The sequence below is a fragment of the Oncorhynchus mykiss genome, chromosome 6 (genome assembly GCF_013265735.2).
Source record: "Oncorhynchus mykiss isolate Arlee chromosome 6, USDA_OmykA_1.1, whole genome shotgun sequence".
NCBI classification, from domain to species: Eukaryota; Metazoa; Chordata; class Actinopteri; order Salmoniformes; family Salmonidae; genus Oncorhynchus; species Oncorhynchus mykiss.
The window spans coordinates 53531524-53553061 of record NC_048570.1 but is presented as its reverse complement, the minus strand read 5'-3'; the positions used below and the strand labels follow the sequence as shown (position 1 = coordinate 53553061).

Below are 21538 nucleotides of genomic sequence, written 5' to 3'. Positions count from 1 at the left end.
ACTCGGTCTCAACCTTGAAGTCTTTATTGAAGACTCATCTCTTCAGTAGGTCCTATGATTGAGTGTAGTCTGGCCCAGGAGTGTGAAGTTGAATGGGAAGGCACTGGAGCAATGCACCGCCCTTGCTGTCTCTGCCTGGCCGGTTCCCATCTCTCCTCTGGGATTCTCTGCCTCAAACCCTATTATAGGGGCTGAGTCACTGGCTTACTGGTGCTCTTCAATGCCGTCCCTAGGAGGGGTGCATCACTTGAGTAGGTCGAGTCACTGACGTGGTCTTCCTGTCCGGGTTGGCGCGCCCCCCCCCCCCCCCCCTAGAGACAGCAGGAGCGGTAGAGACATTCTGAATGATTGGCTATGAAAAGCCAACTGACATTTACTCCTGAGGTGCTGTTGCACCCTCTACAACCACTGTGATTATTATTATTTGACCCTGCTGGTCATCTATGAACATTTGAACATCTTGGCCATGTTCTGTTATAATCTCCACCCGGCACAGCCAGAAGAGGACTGGCCACCCCTCATAGCCTGGTTCCTCTCTAGGTTTCTTCCTAGGTACTGGCCTTTCTAGGGAGTTTTTCCTAGCCATTGTGCTTCTACATCTGCATTGATTGCTGTTTGGGGTTTTAGGCTGGGTTTCATAGTACTCAATAAGTCCAAGGAAAGGCCAAGGTCTCTCATACTCCTGAATCCATGACAACTAAAACAGCCTAGAGACTATTATACCCAGAATCCAACTCAACTGTCCCTTAGTGCCCTGCTGTACAGTGTCCTCACATACCCACTGAAGTAGCCCTGGCTGGGTCCTACCCACAATCCCTGGAACTATTGTAGCCAATAAGCCAAAGGAGGCTGGTGGACAGACATATCAGAGGACGGGCTCATCGTAATGCTTGGAATAATGCTTGGAATGTAAACCATGTGCTTGAGACCTTGCCGTCTATTCCATTCTAGCCATTATGATTACATCCACCTATATCTCTGCCCACCAGCCACCTCTGCAATAAGGCCCTGAGTGTCTTCTTACCCATTAGCTTTACTCTGTTGATCCTACAGCTATTGCATGCAGTAATCATGTGCCTATGAACCAGAGTTAGTGTCATGTACTGTCATGTTGTGTCTTGTTTCTGTCCTTTCCCTTCACCCTGTCTCCCTCTGCTGGTCGTTGTTAGGTTACCTTTTCTCCCCCTCTTTTCCCCAGCTGTGCCTTGTCTCCTCCTAACTACCTCGTCACCCCTTTTCCCACCTGTTCCCTTTTTCCCTCTGATTAGGTCTCTATATCTCTCTCTGTTCCTGCTCCTGTCCTTGTCGGATTCTTGTTTGTGTTGTTCATGCCTGAACCAGACTATCGTCATGTTTGCTGCAACCTTGTCCTGTCGGAACCTGCCGGTCCATCTGAGCCTACGTTTTGTTTTGTTATTAAAGAAGCTCTGTTTACGTTAATTCGCTTTTGGGTCCTCATTCACGCACCGTAACAGTTAGACTATTAGCACTGAGAAAGTGTGCAGCTCCACTGTGTGCAACTCACTGTACACTATCAGCTCCAAAATAAATAACATGAGCAAGCCTACTTCTGATAAGCTTCACAATAAAGCATTAAAAACAATCAATTAACCAATAAAACTGATATAAATAGCTCATATTAACCTTTTCACACTTACCAAAAAACAGGTGTGATTGTTCTACAGTGGTCACTGTAGCGTACAATCAAACCGGTCGGATTAGAACGCTTGATTAGAACGTTTATTTAGAACGTCCAGTTTCGATTGACGCAACAATCAGCATTTGAGCTGACCACACAGTTTTTTCACAGAAACATTTTACACAAACACAGTCCTTACATAGTTATGTCCAGAATGTGACCTGTTTATTTTTGGAAGCAATTTTCAGACATTCACAGAAGTAGCTATAGCATAACACAATCATCCAAACCGGAAAATCTAGGCTACATTTGTTCTAGCGCTAACCGAGGAAAGATTGATGTAACATAAGTGGTCATGTTTTTATAACTCTCGGCTGAAAGAAACTACTATATGAATTAGCTAATAGCAATTAATATTTATAATTAATCACATCACGGGTGAGCTCACAATTGACCAAAATAATTGAGTAAAACACTTTCCATAAATCGAAAGTAATTTGACGATGGGTAGATTGTGCACGCCGCCATGTTTTTTTTCTCTCGCATCAACCAAAGATAATACGAGTAAACCAGATTAGTTTGGTCTAATAATCGGAATTGCATGATTGTAACCAGTACTTAAAAACGTAAATAAAACAGTAAATGAATAAAAACTTATCACACAAAACATGTTCTGTATTGATACAAGTGGCGCGTGCAGGCAGTCAATCACGTAACCCCTCACTTCAGCTCTGAACCATTCACTGTTGTTGTATATGTAGATAGCTAGTGAGCTAAGCTGTAGCATTAGCAATGTCTTCCAAAAGGAGACAACTCACAATTGCGGAGATTTTGATCAATTCTGACAATGAGTCTCAGTATGAAAGTCAGGAATCAGATTCCGACAGCGACAGTGAGGAGCTGCCCCCAATCTTGTAGCCATTAAGAACCCTGAATCTGAGGACCCCTTGTCCACTGATGAAGTCTCAGGTCCCTTTGAAGATGCTGGTGGTGATGTAGGCAGACCAACAGTGGATGCAGTACAGGAGTTATGTGGTAGCTTGAAGGCCGCCAGTCATTTTACCTCTCCTGGCACTGCTGTTTGCTTTGCTGAGTTCCAGTCTGGAGTGCAAAGCACCTTGCCATTTCCCTCTGAGGCAGAGTTCTTCAAGCTGTTTCTGACAGAGGAGCTGGTGGGAGACATAGTAGAGGAGACCAATCACTATGCCTTGGAGCTACAAGAGAAGAGAGAGCCGGGAGTGAGGGGGAAACTCGCTAAATGGGTGACAACCACAGTTTGTGAAATGTATACCTTCCTGGTGACAGTCCTTCACAATCCCATACGCCTCACTGCATGACATTTTCCCTGCAAAGTCCCTCAACCTGCTGCTCAAGGTAGTCACACACAGAGGCACTGCAAAGTCTGCCTGTCTGGCACCATTAGATGGAAGCAGAGGAGGTTGACAAAGTACACGTGTTTGGCTTGTGACACACCTCTATGTGTTTCACCATGCTTTGAGGAGTATCACATGCTCAAGCACTATTGAGCACATCTGCAGCAATTACTGACTGATTGTCCTTTCAGTTAACTTGACAGTTGACCTGCCATGATACCATGCCTTTAGAGCTGGGGGGTGGAAATGCAGTTGTTGTTCAGTCACTGCATGAATATTATATAGGGGATAAGCAAATTGCTTTTAATTTCCTCTAATAAAACACGTTTTTGATGTTATTGTTCAACCATCACGAATACTTAATAAAATAGATGACTATTACATATTGGCCTATGTGTTTTCTTGCTGTGTTTTCATCCAGTACAACTGTTAAGGAGTGTACGTTAGCATACAAAAGCTGTCCTCATTCTTCAGCTCCAAAGATGTCCAGCTCCAGTTATGATATTGGCAAATACTGTTTGTGTTTGTGGTTTCTGAAAGTAACGAGTAAAGAGGAATTATTAGTAATTAGAAAACAATATCAGGATATAGCAATAAAACAAAATTACAAAGAAGTAACATATTAACACTGCCATAAAAAATAATGTATTGAATTGACAAAATCACAAATGAGTTATAACAGTAAGAAACAGTAACTGTTGAGCGCCACAAGGGCAGGGCAGAACAGAGCTATGCTAAATAGGCCAAATGAAAACAAACCATGGTCATAAGGCCAGGGTGGCATCAAAATACCACACAAGCTAATACTTCTCTGACGCAATTAGCATTGTTTTACAGAGCTAATAGAAGTATGCAGTTAGCTACCTAAACATTGAGTATAACACCATAAAGGTTATTTGAAATTAATAACGTTACCTCGCGTGTCCTCGGTTATAAGGAATTCACGCAATATATTATACTCCATACATACAGTGAGCTACAGTAGAAACGATATAACACGACATACAGAAACTATTATAACATAATAAAGGCACTTACTTTGATATAAACACACACATTTCCAAAGTTATTATCATGTAGTAATGAAAACAACAATGAATGTGATGCGGGCACCAGACGGAAAATGTGAACATGTGTGTGCAGGTCCTGTTTTGACTGGAGACGCGCAAATTTCTGCAGACTTGATTTGCAGAAACAATTGGGAAGTGCTTGGGGAAGTTTGTCCGGGTCAGTAATGCTTAAAAAATAAATTGTCCGCAAAAGTGAAATGGCCTACTTTTATGTGAATTAATGAGGAGGCGGAACACACCTCAATTCAAACTGTTGTTAGAAAATAAAGACTTGTGAGAAAATGATTTGAAATTAACAAATTGAAACAGTCTATAAATAAAAATGTGTCTTGTTTTGAGGGCGGTGCAGATTAACTGTCCTGTTCCGTAACAATTACATTTTGTAACAGTGAGTGCATTCTGACATCACGTGCATAAAACAACTCGCGTTGGGTGACCGTTAGAGATATTTTATAACTCACGTATGAAAAGCTTAACATAAATAGCCTAAGAAACAAGGTTCATGAAGTCAATAACTTGCTTGAAACAGATGACATTCATATTCTGGCTAGCTCTGAACCTCACTTTGATAATACCTTTGATGATACAGTGGTAGCAATACATGGTTATAACATCTACCGAAAAGACAGAAATGCCAAATCGGGACAGTATTATGGTCCATATTCAGAACCACTTTCCTGTAAAGCTTAGAGAGGATCTCAAGTGAAATACTGTTGAAGTAATATGGCTACAGGTTCATCTGCCTCACCTCCAGTCAGTATTTATTTATTTTTAATTCACCTTTATTTAACCAGGTAGGCCAGTTGAGAGCAAGTTCTCATTTACAACTGCCACCTGGCCAAGATAAAGCAAAGCAGTGTGACACAAACAACAACACAGAGTTACACATGGAATAAACAAACATACAGTCAATAACACAATTGAAAAGTCTATAAACAGTGTGTGCAAATGTAGTAAGATTAGGGAGGTAAAAGCAATAAATAGGCCATAGTGGCAAAATAATTACAATTTAGCAATTAATCACTGGGGTGATAGATTTGCAGGAGATGAATGTGCAAGGAGAGATACTGGGGTAAGAAGCAGAAAAACAATAACAGTATGGGGATGAGGGAGTTGGATGAGCTACAGTATTTACAGATGGCTATGCACAGGTGCAGTGATCTGACAGCTGGTGCTTAAAGTTAGAGAGGGAGCAATGAGTCTCCAACTTCAGTGATTTTTGCAATCCATTCCAGTCATTGGCAGCAGAGAACTGGAAGGAAAGGCGGCCAAAGGAAGAATTGGCTTTGGGGGTGACCAGTGAAATATACCTGCTGGAGCGTGTGCTACGGGTGGGTACTGCTATGGTGAACAGTGAGCTAAGATAAGGCGGGGCTTTACCTAGCAAAGACTTATAGATGACCCGGAGCCAGTGGGTTTGGCGACGAATATGAAGTGAGGGCCAGCCAACGAGAGCATACAGGTCGCAGTGGTGGGCAGTATATGGGGCTTTGGTGACAAAACATATGGCACTGTGATAGACTGCATCCAATTTGCTGAGTAGGGTGTTGGAGGCTATTTCATAAATGACATAGCCGAAGTCAAGGATCGGTAGGATAGTCAGTTTTATGAGGTAATGTTTGGCAGCATGTGTGCCAAACAGCTCGTTTGGATGTGAGTTAACACAGTGTCCAAACAGGGCTAGAAGTATACAAAATGGTGTCGTCTGAGTAGAGGTGGATCAGAGAATCCCCAGCAAATAGGGCGAGAGGCCTGAGAATTGAACACTGTGGCATCCCCACAGAGACTGCCAGAGGTCCGGACAACAAGCCCTCCAATTTGACACACTGAACTCTGTCAGAGAAGTAGTTGGTGAACCAGGCGAGGCAGTCATTTGAGGAACCAAGGCTGTTGATTCTGCCGATAAGAATGTGGTGGTTGACAGATTCAAACGCCTAACGTGTGAAATGCTTGATAATGTACAGTTGAAGATGGAAGTTTAAATACACCTTTTCCAAATACATTTAAACAAATTTTTTTGTTTAAATGTATTTGGAAAAGGTGTATTTAAACTTTCCTGACATTTAATCCTAGTAAAAAAATCCCTGTTGAAGGTCAATTAGGACCACCATCACTTTATTTTAAGAATGTGAAATGTCAGAATAATAGTAGAGAGAATGATTTATTTCAACTTTGGTGTAAAATACTTGTATGTTTGAGGAATTTTAATTATGGGATTTCTGTTGTACCAGAGAGGTTAATCACATTTTTGGAAACCTGAGTTCAATTTCACAAGCCACACCCAGGCCTGATTACTGCCAGACCTGTTGAATCAAGAAATCACTTAAATAGAATCTGTCTGACAAGTAGGCCAAAAGATCTCAAAAAAGCAAGACATCATGCCGCGGTCCAAAGAAATTCAGGAACAGATGAGAAACAAAGTAATTGACATCTATCAGTCTGGAAAGGGTTTCAAAGCCATTTCTAAATCTTTGGGACTCCAGCGAACCACGATGAGAGCCATTATCCACAAATGGATAACATTTGGAACAGTGGTGTACCTTCCCAGGAGTGGCCAGCCTACCAAAATTACCCCAAGAGCGCAGCGGCGACTCATCCAAGAGGTCACAAAAGAACCCACAACAACATCTAAAGAACTGCAGGCCTCACTTGCCTCAGTTACGGTCAGTGTTCATGACTCAACCATAAGAAAGGGACTGGGCAAAAATGGCATCCATAGCAGAGTTCCAATGTGAAAACCACAGCTGACCTAAAAGGACATAAAGGCTCATCTCCCTTTTGTTAAAAAACATAATGATGATCCCCAAGACTTTGGGGGAAGTATTCTGTGGACTGACGAGACAAAAGTTGAACTTTTTGGAAGGTGTGCGTGCATCCCGTTACATCTGGCGTAAAAGTAACACAGCATTTCAGAAAAAGAACATCATACCAACAGTCAAATATGGTGGTGGTAGTGTGATGGTCTGGGGCTGCTTTGCTGCGTCAGGACCTGTACAACTTTATGTGATTGATGGAACCATGAATTCTGCTCTGTACCAAAAAATCCTGAACTAGAGTGTCCGTTCAGTTCTTGACCTCAAGCTGAAGCGCACTTAGGTTCTGCAGCAGGACAAGGATCCAAAACACATCACCAAGTCCACCTCTGAATGGCTTAAAAAAACAAAATGAAGGTTTTGGAGTGGCCTAGTCAAAGTCCGGACTTTGATTGAGATGCTGTGGCGTGACCTTAAAAAGGCGGTTCATGCTCGAAAACCCACCAATGTGGCTGAATTAAAACAATTCCGAAAAGAAGAGTGGGCCAAAATTCCTCCACAGTGATGTGAAAGACTCATTGCCAGTTATTGCAAACGCTTGATTGCAGTTGTTGCTGCTGAGGGTGGCACAACCAGTTATTAGGTTTAGGGGGCAATTCATTTTTACCCTTAATAAATAAAATCATAATTTAAAAACTACATTTACTTATCTTTGTGTAATATTTAAATTTGTTTGATGATCTGAAACATTTAAGTGTGACGAATGTGCAAAAAAATAAGAAATCAGGAAGGGGGTAAATACTTGTTCACAGCACTGTATGTATGCGGAGTACTCAACACTATACACATCAGCTACTACAGCTACTGAAATGACTACAACACTTAACAAAGAGCTGCAGTTAGTTTCAGAATGGATGGCAAGGAATAAGTTATTGCTAAATATTTCAAAAACTAAAAGCATTGTATTTGAGACAAATCATTCACTAAACCCTAAACCTCAACTAAATTGTGTAATGAATAATGTGGAAAATGAGCTCTTTGAGGTGAATAAACTGCTTGGAGTAACCCTGGACTGTAAACTGTCATGGTCAAAACATATTGATAAAACAGTAGCTAAGATGGCGAGAAGTCTGCCTATAATAAAGCGCTTCTTAACACTATCAACAAGGCAGGTCCAACAGGCCTTAGTTTTGTCACACCTGGACTACAGTTCGGTAGTGTGGTCAGGTGCCACAAAGAAGGACTATTGGCTCAGAACAGGGCAGCACATCTGGCCCTTAAAAGTACACTGGGAGCTAACATTAATTATATGCATGTCAATCACTCATGCCTCTAAGTGGAGGAGAGATTGACTTCATCACTACTGGTTTTTGTAAGAAGTGTTGACAAGCTGAATGTACCGAGCTAGCACACAGCTCGGACACCCATGCACACCCCACAAGACATAACAGCAGAGGTCACTTCACAATCCCCAAGTCCAGAACAGACTATGGGAGGTGCACGGTACTACATAGAGCCATGACTACATGGAACTCTATTCCACATCAGGTAACTGATTGAAGCAGTAGAATCAGATAAAAAAAAACAGGTAACAATACACCTTATGGAACAGCAGGGACTGTGAAGAGACACACACAAAGGTACTTACACACACATGCACACACAAGCGCTAGCACACACACTCTCTACACACATACATTGTAATATTGTTGTATGGTGGTATTATACATGTTGTATTGTAGCTATGTAGTGGTGTATTCATGTTATATGATGAACTGCTTTATATTTCGTTTTATGTAATGTAAGTGCCTTAATGTTTTTGGACCTCAGGAAGAGTAGCTGCTGCCTTAAATACAAATACATGTTGTTTCTGAAATGTCCTGCTAAAGCCAGAGGTAGTTGAAAATCTCGTTAGCCAAGCTCTCTCTCTCAGGCATCTACTGTATGGAATGGGCCAGGCATCTCACATACCAACATATCCACTCAACCATAGAGATAATATAATTCAATATAATTCAGGAATCTAGGTACAGATCTAGGATCAGCTTCCCCTCCCACAACCTTAACCATTAGTGGGGGAAATGCTAAACTGATCCAAGATCAGCATGCAGGGGCAACTTCACTCTTCTCCTTGTCCTCTTTGCAATAAAGAAATACATCTTCCACATACACAAAACAAGCTCTAAGTCTACACGTCATATACCCAGCTAGTTCAGAGTCTTCTACCCAAAGACCCAGTCAAATAGTTCACAGCTGCCTACCTTCACAGTATGTGGAGTCCCCATGGATGGAGGCAAAGCCGCTCTTGCACTCACACTCAGCTCTGGTATTCCGGTTTTTACACTCCGAATTTTCCCCACAAATGAGTCCCTCTGCGCAGAAGTCGTAGCCTGGGAGAGAGGGGGACAAACTTCTGACTCAATAGTCTGGGTTTGACTGAGATCACACAGGGTGCTGACAGTGGGGTTGGGCGAAGTGGTGAGGTAGAAAATGAGCCATTCCTGGAAAAAGCTTGTAACCCAAAATCAAATTTTCAGGAATTGGAGAATTATAACACAAACTCAAAGTTCACAAAACTATAGTACCAAGAGAATAGAATGTGGCATGGAAACGCTATGATTTTGTGCAATGCTTTGAGTTTGTAGCTTTCCCCAGACAAACACACATATACAATAAATAATCTACAGGAAAAATGCCTGCTGAGAAGAGCGAGTGTAATCCATTAAACATGTGCACACAGACAGACAGCCAATCTACCAGACAACCAGACAGACAGACTGATGACTGACAGACAGACACAGACAGGCAGGCAGGCAGACACAGGCCTGCATGTACAGTAGACGACTCAGTCGTCTCCTCTCTTGATCTGAACCCATCTATCCCTTCATTCCCAGTAATGAGTAGTGCCAGTCCAACTCTCTGTGAAAACCCCCCTCTGAACCTTAGTGCTTAGGGATCTATTAGAATTCTACATTCTCTCTATCTGTCTCTCTGTTGTTCTCTTTCAGTGCATTCTAGACGGTTTTTGTAGTTGAGAGGCTTATGGATGGCTCTGTCCTTACTTATAACAGAGCAAAACTATGTTATGCATAGCATGGAGGGATAGGGCCCCCCTCTGCTTCCAGGGGGTTTCCAGTGGTTGTGACGGGAGTAACATTTTGGGGGTGTACCTGGGCTCAGAGAGGTGGGTCAGGAAGGACTGACAGGGGCTGTCACAGGCAGTGGTGTCAAGACTGGCCAGGTGGCTTCTGTCCCAAGTAGGGGGAGGGTGCTGATAATCAACAACCGGGTGGCATTCTTCCTGTGGCATAAACTGTCTGTGGCATAACCCCCCCCCCATGTCTGTCTACGATGGAGGACAGGGCCTGGTAGAACTGGAGAACAGGGTGGCTGCATTACAACTAAAGGTGGCACAGAGACTGCTGTACCATACTGATGTCGGCTGGAGGGAACCAGAATGCATGCTGATAGATTAGGGTTGGACCGGCAGCTGTTCCTCGTGAGGCTGGAGAGGCTGAGTACAGCAGGTCTCTCTGATTTTTACTCTGCAGTGCTGAGGGCCTGGCAGCGGCTAAGGACCACACGAGAAGGCGGTCTGTAGCCTGGGCTGTGGGTGTGGGAGGAGCCTATCTTCCACAATCTAGAAATCCTTTTGAGATCGGTTCAATCGGCCACCCTGCAGAAGCGACTGATGGCAGCGGGTTTACTGGGTGACTTCGGCTGTGGAGGGGTTTAAAGCCTCGCAATACCTGGCACAACATACAGGACTAACATACTGTATATTAGGCTGCTGGAAGAAATTCCTGGGGGAGGTCCAGGAGGCAATGTCTGAGCTGGAAAGGGGGGTGTTGGAGCAGCCAAAGGGGGAGGGGCCACAATGTTTCCACCACGGCAGATGACAGCAAAGACAGGAAACTGGCAAGGGGGTATGGAGGACTTGTTACATTTTAACACTCCAAGTCCTCTACAACCTCTGCATTAAAGTGAGGAACATTAGGAGCCTAACAGGAGTGAAGGCACATCAGTGGTAGGGGATATGTGTGGCGGAGAGTGTGGTGCGTTTTCGATGGAGAGGCTCTACAAACTCCCAGTACCAAAGATATCAGGGGACCTCCGTGGAGGGTTCTACATGGAGACCTGGCCACTAATAGCTGGTTGGCATTGGGCGACCCGGGAGTCGGACAGGGTTGTCCTTTCTGTGTCATGAGTGAAACTGTGCATCGTGTTTTCTGTGTGAGCCAAGTTAATGGAATTAATGTATCTGTTGGAATGTCTGTGTGAGAGGTAGGGGGTGGAGTTTACTGTTGGGATGTTTATAAATGGAGTACAGGTATTTGAATAAGGAAAAGGCCAAATGTGTGTTTGAATTTTTGTTTGCTCAGGCAAAGTTGGTTATTTGGCTAACAAGGGGGAAAGGGTCAAAGGTGGGGGGATAACAGCCCCTCTACTATTATTTAATGGGATGTTCTCTGCGCGCCTTAGAGTGGAATTTGAGATCTATAAAATGATAAAAAGTGTGGAGATGTTCCAGGAGATATGGTGTGTTGGTGAGGCCGTCTGTATAGCTGGGGAAGATGGGTTGGTTATACGTTTGTTGAAGTGGTGAGGTTTTGGTTATTGTGATGTATGATGTTGTTTTGTATCAAGGGGTAGAGGGCAAGGTGATACAGTGGGGAGAACAAGTATTTGATACACTGTCGATTTTGCAGGTTTTCCTACTTACAAAGCATGTAGAGGTCTGTAATTTTGATCATAGGTACACTTCAACTGTGAGAGACGGAATCTAAAACAAAAATCCAGAAAATCCCATTGTATGATTTTTAAGTAATTAATTTGCATTTTATTGCATGACGTAAGTATTTGATCACCTACCAACCAGTAACAATTCCGGTTCTCATCTTTTTCTTTAAGAAGCCCTCCTGTTCTCCGCTCATTACCTGTATTAACTGCACCTGTTTGAACTCGTTACATGTATAAAAGACACCTGTCCACACACTCAAAGACTCCAACCTCTCTACAATGGTCAAGACCAGAAAGCTGTGTAAGGGCATAAGTGATACAATTGTAGACCTGCACAAGGCTGGGATGGGCTACAGGGCAATAGGCAAGCAGCTTGGTGAGAAGGCAACAACTGTTGGCGCAATTATTCGAAAATGGAAGAAGTTCAAGATGACGGTCAATGACCCTTGGTCTGGGGCTCCATGCAAGATCTCACCTCGTGGGGCATCAATGATCATGAGGAAAGTGAGGGATCAGCCCAGAACTACATGGCAGGACCTGGTCAATGACCTGAAGAGAGCTGGGACCACAGTCTCAAAGAAAACCATTAGTAACACACTACGCCGTCATGGATTAAAATTCTGCAGCGCACGCAAGGTCCCCCTGCTCAAGCCAGCGCATGTCCAGGCCCATCTGAAGTTTGCCAATGACCATCTGGATGATCCAGAGGAGGAATGGGAGAATGTCATGTGGTCTGATGAGACAAAAATAGAGCTTTTTGGTCTAATCTCCACTAGCCGTGTTTGGAGGAAGAAGAATGACGAGTACAATCCCAAGAACACCATCCCAACCGTGAAGCATGGAGGTGGAAACATAATTCTTTGGGGATGCTTTTCTGCAAAGGGGACAGGACGACTGCACCGTATTGAGGGGAGGATGGATGGGACCATGTATCGCGAGATCTTGGCCAACAACCTCCTTCCCTCAGAAAGAGCATTGAAGATGGGTCATGGCTGGGTCTTCCAGCATGACAACGACCGGAAACGCACAGCCAGGGCAACTAATGATTGGCTCCGTAAGAAGCATCTCAAGGTCCTGGAGTGGCCTAGCCAGTCTCCAGACCTGAACCCAATATAAAGCTGAGGTTTTAATTAAATTAGTATGTATCATTAAAGAAATATAAATAGTCTCTCTCTCTTTCCCTATCTCTGACATGTTTTTCTCTCTTTATCCCTCCTTTTCCTTCTCTGTAATCTCTCTTTCTCGCTCTGCACATACTCTCTGTCTCTGACATTTCTCTCTCTTGCCCTCTGTCTTTCTTTCTCTGTCATATTCTCTCTTTCTCTACCTCCCTCCCTCCCTCTTTCTCAGAAGAGGTCTTACATGTACAAAGAATCAGAACGTCAGAGGTGGAAGTTTGGCTGATGCCATGAGGGAGATAGAAAGGAAATGCACTTGCAGGCCTACAGTGGTTCTTCAGGTAAAACATGTGTCATATGGTAGCACACCTTGCGGGCTGTCGCAGAATTCCATGGCACGTTATTTAGTTGTCAGCCATTGTTGCCATTGACAGCCATTGTTGCCATTGATGCTAGTTAGTGTTAGTTTGAGCACCAGAGGGCATCTTTGAGAAGCATTTGACAGTCTTCAATATTGGCTGTACTAGAGAATTTAAAATATTTTTTGTAAGAACATAGTATATGGGATTGATTTTAAGAAACTTAGCTTAAATAATTTGATTAATATTATGGTGTTTCTATTCCAAGAAAAATTACAAATTAAACGGTCAGAAAATATGGTGCTGCACAACTTGACCGGTCGGGAGTAGGCTACAGCACTAAGAGAATAACATAAATGCAACAATGTCACAAATAATTGAACACACACAATTCTTAAAACTCTACTGCTTTAATATTTAATCATTTCTGCCCTCCAAATTCATACTCATTATATAAATAGGCCCATGTGCACCTTGATATTGGGGGTGCGCCATGTGGCCTAATGGAGAAAGGGTGTGTGCCAGAATTCACAGTTTGCTACGGTTGTTTTCTGTCCCTGTTTTTAGAAGGAGAGAAATCAAAAGCCCACCGCCTGGCCAAACCCTCCCCTAACCCGGACGACGCTGGGCCAATTGTGTGTCGCCTCATGGGTGTCCCAGTCGCGGCCAGGACGGGTATCGAACTAGCATCTGTAGCAATGCAGTGTCTTAGACCACTGCGCCACTCAGGAGGCCCCATCGACAAAGTGTTTAATGCTGATTATTGCCTTGCACAAAGTATCAAAATACTACTTAAACAGAACTTTTAAAGAATTTAATTTAAATGTTAATTTTATTTTTTGATCACAAAACAATGAGAAAATATGTAAAATAGATAATTGATAAAATGTTAATTATATATAGCAGCCCGTGTCGGCCCGAGCCCAATCATCATCAAGAGATATGCTGGACCCTATGTCAGAGAGGTGTTTTTGGGACCACATCGTGTCTGTTGTTCTGCTAATAGCCCTTGTGAAAACATGTTTTCAAAAGGCCTCCAGGGCTGACAGAGAAGTTCCTTACTTTTCCCCCGTTCCACTTGTCTCTTCCATTTATTCCCATAGTAATTTGTGATGGTTTGCATTGCAAATGCGGGCATAAACTGGGTCAAGACGCCAACAGAGTAAGTAGACCTTTATGTAAAGGTAAAATAAAAGAAATAAACCTACAACACTTAACAGCACATTACTCAACACTAGTAAGACTCATGTCGCCTACAGTAGGCCTACAGTATATCTCCATAAATGTTTTTCAATGACGTGACTCTCCGTCAATAATTTCATTTTGAGGATTGGAGGATTCTAAATGAATATCCAAGGGCAATTTTTGTGAGGGCAAACTTGATCTGTGAGAATATCTAAGGGGCTTTTATCTAATTGTAAATAATAATAATAATAAAAAATCGCTTTGTTTAAAAAAGAACACAATTTTAGATTATTTTATTTTCAAATAACCTAAAGTGGGCCATTCTTGAACATGGGGTGAGACATTCTTACTAATTTGTAAATAAAGCCAGTTTGTTATTTAGAATGATTTATTTCTGTTTTTTGCGGGAGAGAAACAAAAATCCCACTGTGCCTATTTTTTGGACAAGGACATCCAGGCCGGCCAAACCCTCCCTTAACCCGGGCGACACTGGGCCAATTGTGCGTCGCCTCATGGGTCTCCCGGTTGCAGCTGGCACGGGTATCGAACCAGCATCTGTAGGGTACCATACTAAACCACAAATGACCTCTAACTCTCACAGCATAATCAAAAAAAAAATTGTTGAGCAACCACTGTACAGCGTGCACACACATCACCCAATCCCAGTGCAATGGAAGAGGTAGAATAAGCCGATTTAATGACTATCCAATATATCCAATATAAAAGGCCTCGTCCAAGGAGATAATGGCAGGTTATGAGTGGGAGATGTACTGAAAGGGAAAATACTCTCCTCTGCACTGCATTGATGTTTGACTGAATGGTCAAATACATAGACCAAATGATAAGGCTTTGGATTAACTAATTAGAATTTGTTCAGGTGAAATTGACCATATTAATCTCCAAGGTGGGCATATTTTTTCCACATATCTCTCATTCACAGTAGTTTCACAGTCACCTATCTCTAACGGTTTGTGTGTATTCAATCTATTTTCAAAATTACCCATGGATGTCCTTTCGCTGCCAAAATGGTAGAAATTATACAGACCATTCTGCTCCGAACTTCAACCATCAACGGATGAAACATTCATGTAGGACGTAAAGAGACAAATATGGCCATTTGAGTAACCCTGTTCCCTACATAGTTCACTACTTTTGACCAGAGCCGTACGGGCCCTGGTAAAAAGTTGTGGACTATACAGTATAAGTGCACTATATAGGGAATATGGTGCCATTTGGGACACATAACTGGCTCCACTCGAACAAGCATCAAGCTGGGATTGGCTGTTATCTTCTCCATGCTCTCATGATTGGTGCCTGGGCCTTTTAACCTCTCTTGGGTAGGGGGCAGTATTTTCACGTCCGGATGAAAAGCGTGCCCAAAGTAAACTGCCTGTTACTCAGGCCCAGAAGCTAGGATATGCATATAATTGGTAGATTTGGATAGAAAATACTCTAAAGTTTATTAGTAACGTTTGGGATTCATTTTGTATGCATTTTGATGGAGGGAAACTGGGTGGATTTATCACTGAAGCGCACCAGCTAAACTGAGTTTTTATGGATATAATGAAGGTCATTATCGAACAAAATGACCATTTGTGATGTATCTGAGACCTTTTGGAGTGCCAACAGAAGAAGATCAAAGGAAAGGCATTTATTATATCGCTATTTCTGACGTTCGTGGTGCACCTGCCTGGTTGAAATATGTTTTTCATGCTTTTGTATGCGGGGTGCTGTCCTCAGATAATCGCATAGGGTGTTCTTTCGCAGTAAAGCCTTTTTGAAATCTGACACAGCGGCTGGATTAACAAGAAGTTAAGCTTTATTTTGATGTATTACACTTGTGATTTTATGAAAGTGAAATATTTATAATTCTGCAGTTTGAATTTCGCTCTCTGCAATTTCACCAGATGTTGGCCAGGTGTGACGCTACCACCACACTTGCCCATAAGAAATTAATCACTGGGATGGTCCAATGGAAGACAAAGGGTATTAAGGGTGGGACCAGTGGTAGACAACAATGAGGAATGATTCATACTCAGTAAATGTTGGGCAGCAGAAGATGATGGCTCAGCCAATGAGATACTGCAAGGGGAGAGGGAATGAGGGCTGAACCAATAGCAAGCAACTTTATATTTGAAGGACCAACCTTTGCAGATGTTACAGCACCTGTTGTCAGGTAGGATCTGTTCCTTGAGGGTGCAGTTGAGCTCTGGACAGTTCTCTGTCACTCTCACCATCATCCCGTTCTGCAAAAACAAACCAAATACACACATTGAAGCAAATAAATGCAATACAACTTTATTAACAATAAATTAGAATTAGCATGTTAGCGATAGGTTGTTTCCAATAATTACATGATGTCAACAAATTATGGACTTTCGTAGCATATGGAAAAGCACAGATGCAAAAGAGAAACAGACCCATTTTGAATATGACAAGGTCAAAACTTGATTTTTTTCATATTAAATGTACAGTGTTATACTGTATGAAAGTTGGTTGTTTGAGTAAATTAATGTGCTTGCATCCTTGTAGCAGAAGGATAATTACATTTTAGACTGATCCTCAACACTTGCAAAAACAGAAACAAACTACAGAATATAGGCACAATACCCACAACATGAATGTAAATGCATTGAGACAGGGATATACACAGATTCACAAAGAAAGGGAGAGAACACAGACTCTTGCCTCTATAAAACGGTCTTCCTCATCCAGCAATGGGTTTTCGAAATAAATAGCTACAAATACAGTTACACGCCAATCTGTCTCAGTTTCCGCTCCTCCGGTCCCTGTGTGCCTCTCAAAGTGTGAGGCATTGCTTCGACCCCTTATATAACTCTCTCTTTCAAAGTTACTTCAAAGTCACCCCCTTCCAGGTGCGACACCAAATGGATTTGTGTCCCAAATGGCACAATATTCCCTATATAGTGCACTACTTTTGACTAGAGCCCTATTGCCCCTGGTGAAAAGTAGTGTACAATTTTTTATATTTTATTGATTCCGGATCTCGATTAGATGCTGCAAACGCAGCAGCTACTCTTCCTGTGGTCCAATCACAATTACATACAATAAAACAATACACAACACAACACACTATTACACACTACTCTACCATAACATACAGTAACTACAAAACAAAATCAATAATACAGCAAAATAACAATTTAAAATGTATGTGCATGTGTGGTAGCATGTGTTTGAGAATGCAGTGTGTGTGCCTGTGTGTGTTTGTCTCATCACAGTCTGTGCTGTACTGATTTTACTGCTTGACTGAGTTACATGATGTGAGCGATTGTCCTGGCTCGCATTCGGAGTTCCAATTCATCCAAAAGGTGTTCAATGGGGTTGAGGTCAGAGCTCTGTGCAGGCCGGTCAAGTTCTTCCACACCAATCCCAACAAACATTTCTCTATGGACCTCACATTGTGTACAGGGGGCATCGTCATGTTGAAACAGGAAAGGGCCTTCCACAAACTGTGTCACAAAGATGGAAGCTGCCGAAAATGCAGTGTTTCTTTGTCAAACGGTTTTGTTATATTTCAGTCTTCTGAGATGTACAGTTGAAGTCGGAAGTTTACATACACCATAGCCAAATACACAGTTTTTCACAATTCCTGACATTTAATTTTAGTAAAAATTCCCTATCTTAGGTCAGTAAGGATCACCACTTTATTTTAAGGATGTGAAATGTCAGAATAATAGTAGAGAGAATGATTTTTCAGCTTTAATTTCTTTCATCACATTCCCAGTGGGTCAGAAGTTTACATACACTCAATTAGTATTTGGTATCATTGCCTTTAAATTGTTTAACTTAGGTCAAATGTTACATTTTCTATAGGTTTGAGGTCAGGGCTTGTGATGGCCACTCCAATACCACTCCAATACCTTGACTTTGTTGTCCTTAAGCCATTTTGCCACAACCTTGGAAGTATGCTTGGAGTCATTGTCCATTTGGAGACCCATTTGCGACCAAGCTTTAACTTCTGATGTCTTGAGATCTTGCATCAATATATCCACAACATTTTCCATGATCTTTGTCCCCATCTGCAAACCGTAGTCTGGCTTTTTTTACGGCGGTTTTGGAGTAGTGGCTTCTTCCTTGCCTAGCGGCCTTTCAGGTTATGTCAATATAGAACTCGTTTTACTGTGGATATAGATACTTTCCTCAAGCATCGTCACAAGGTCCTTTGCTGTTGTTCTGGGATTGATTTGCACTTTTCGCACCAAAGCACGTTCATCTCTAGGAGACAGAACGTGTCTCCTAGAACGCGTCTCCTAGAACGTGTCTCCTTCCTGAGTGGTATGACGGCTGCGTGGTCCCATGGTGTTTATACTTGCATACTATTGTTTGTACAGATGAACGTGGTACCTTCAGACGTTTGGAAATTGCTCCCAAGGATGAACCAGACTCCTGGAGGTCTTGGCTGATTTCTTATGATTTTCTCATGATGTCAATCAAAGAGGTTTTGAGTTTTAAGGTAGGCCTTGAAATACATCCACAGGTACACCTCCAATTGACTCAAATTATGTCAATTAGCCTATCAGAAGCGTCTAAAGCCATGACATAATTTTCTGGAACTTTCCAAGCTGTTTAAAGGCACGGTCAACTTAGTGTATGTAAACTTCTGACCCACTGGAATTGTGATACAGTGAATTATAAGTGAAATAATCCGTCTGTAAACAATTGTTGGAACAGTTACTTGTGTCATGCACAAAGTAGATGTCCTAACCGACTTGCCAAAACTATAGTTTTCTAACAAGACATTGTGGAGTGGTTGAAAAAATAGTTTTAATGACTCCAGCCTAAGTGTATGTAAACTTCAACTGTATATTAAGTGTAATAATGGGATGCAAACACAAAATGTAATACATTTCAAATCTATATTTGACATAGTACAGGTGTCTATTTTCTTAAGTCTGTAACCATGTGTGTGAGGTGTATACTTTTGATGCAAAGTAGATTTGTTTAAGACTACCAAGAAACACTCTGTGGAACCCAGATTTAGCCCGCTGATATAAAAGGTTATACAGCCACTACAAGCTTCAGCTAACTTAAGGAACTTTTTAAATGTAATGTCCTAATTTCCCGTTTAAACTCTCTGTTTTCTGTAATTTGATTAAAGGAATTATGTACACCTCCAGTACCAGTCAAAAGTTGGGACCTACTCATTCAAGGATTTTCCTTTATTTGTGCTATTTTCTACATTGTAGAATAATAGTGAAGACATATGTAGTGACCAAAAAAAGTGTTAAACAAATCAAAATCTATTTTATATTTTTGATTCTTCAAAGTAGACACCCTTTGCCTTGATGACAGCTTTGCACACTCTTGGCATTCTCTCAACCAGCTTAATGAGGAAGTCACCTGGAAAACATTTAAATTAACATGGTGTTTCTTGATAAAGTTCATTTGTGGAATTTCTTTCCTTCCTAATGTGTTTGAGCCAATCAGTTGTGTTGTGAAAAGGTAGAGGTGGTATACAGAAGATTGCCCTATTTGGTAAAAGACCAAGTCCATATTATGGCAAGAAGAGAAACAACAGTCCATCATTACTTTAAGACATGAAGGTCAGTCAATCCGGAACATTTCAAGAACTTTGTGCAGTGCGGTCGCAAAAACCATCAAGCGCTATAATGACACTGGCTCTCATGAGGATCGCCACAGGAAGGGAAGACCCAGAGTTACCTCTGCTGAAGAGGATAAGTTCATTAGTGTTAACTGCACCTCAGATTTCAGCCCAAATAATGCTTCACAGAGTTCAAGTAACGGACACATCTCAACATCAATTGTTCAGAGGAGACTGCATGAATCAGGGCTTCATGGTTGAATTGCTGAAAAGAAGCCCCTACTAAAAGGACACTGTCATGTCTTTGGCTATCATTAATGTGATGACAATTATTTTATCAAATCGATTAACTACAGTGCCTTGCGAAAGTATTCGGCCCCCTTGAACTTTGCGACCTTTTGCCACATTTCAGGCTTCAAACATAAAGATATAAAACTGTATTTATTTGTGAAGAATCAACAATAAGTGGGACACAATCATGAAGTGGAACGACATTTATTGGATATTTCAAACTTTTTAACAAATCAAAAACTGAAAAATTGGCCGTGCAAAATTATTCAGCCCCCTTAAGTTAATACTTTGTAGCGCCACCTTTTGCTGTGATTACAGCTGTAAGTCGCTTGGGGTATGTCTCTATCAGTTTTGCACATCGAGAGACTGAAATATTTTCCCATTCCTCCTTGCAAAACAGCTCGAGCTCAGTGAGGTTGGATGGAGAGCATTTGTGAACAGCAGTTTTCAGTTCTTTCCACAGATTCTCGATTGGATTCAGGTCTGGACTTTGACTTGGCCATTCTAACACCTGGATATGTTTATTTTTGAACCATTCCATTGTAGATTTTGCTTTATGTTTTGATTCATTGTCTTGTTGGAAGACAAATCTCCGTCCCAGTCTCAGGTCTTTTGCAGACTCCATCAGATTTTCTTCCAGAATGGTCCTGTATTTGGCTCCATCCAGCTTCCCATCAATTTTAACCATCTTCCCTGTCCCTGCTGAAGAAAAGCAGGCCCAAACCATGATGCTGCCACCACCATGTTTGACAGTGGGGATAGTGTGTTCAGGGTGATGAGCTGTGTTGCTTTTACGCCAAACATAACATTTTGCATTGTTGCCAAAAAGTTCAATTTTGGTTTCATCTGACCAGAGCACCTTCTTCCACATGTTTGGTGTGTCTCCCAGGTGGCTTGTGGCAAACTTTAAACAATACTTTTTATGGATATCTTTAAGAAATGGCTTTCTTCTTGCCACTCTTCCATAAAGGCCAGATTTGTGCAATATACGACTGATTGTTGTCCTATGGACAGAGTCTCCCACCTCAGCTGTAGATCTCTGCAGTTCATCCAGAGTGATCATGGGCCTCTTGGCTGCATCTCTGATCAGTCTTCTCCTTGTATGAGCTGAAAGTTTAGAGGGACGGCCAGGTCTTGGTAGATTTGCAGTGGTCTGATACTCCTTCCATTTCAATATTATCGCTTGCACAGTGCTCCTTGGGATGTTTAAAGCTTGGGAAATATTTTTGTATCCAAATCCGGCTTTAAACTTCTTCACAACAGTATCTCGGACATGCCTGGTGTGTTCCTTGTTCTTCATGATGCTCTCTGCGCTTTTAACGGACCTCTGAGACTATCACAGTGCAGCTGCATTTATACGGAGACTTGATTACACACAGGTGGATTGTATTTATCATCATTAGTCTTTTAGGTCAACATTGGATCATTCAGAGATCCTCACTGA

The 21538-nt window shown here is 42.0% G+C and overlaps 1 protein-coding gene across 1 annotated transcript in view; it reads right to left on the bottom strand.

Moving 5' to 3' along the window:
• Positions 1 to 21538, bottom strand: part of LOC110526153 (protein kinase C-binding protein NELL1) — a 404819-nt gene that overhangs the window by 206535 nt on the left and 176746 nt on the right. Inside the window, exons 11-12 of the mRNA XM_021606800.2 lie at positions 16384 to 16483; positions 9097 to 9225 (exon numbers count right to left, since the gene is read on the bottom strand). Coding sequence (XP_021462475.2) covers positions 9097 to 9225; positions 16384 to 16483 — 229 coding nt within the window. The remainder of the gene's footprint in view (positions 1 to 9096; positions 9226 to 16383; positions 16484 to 21538) is intronic.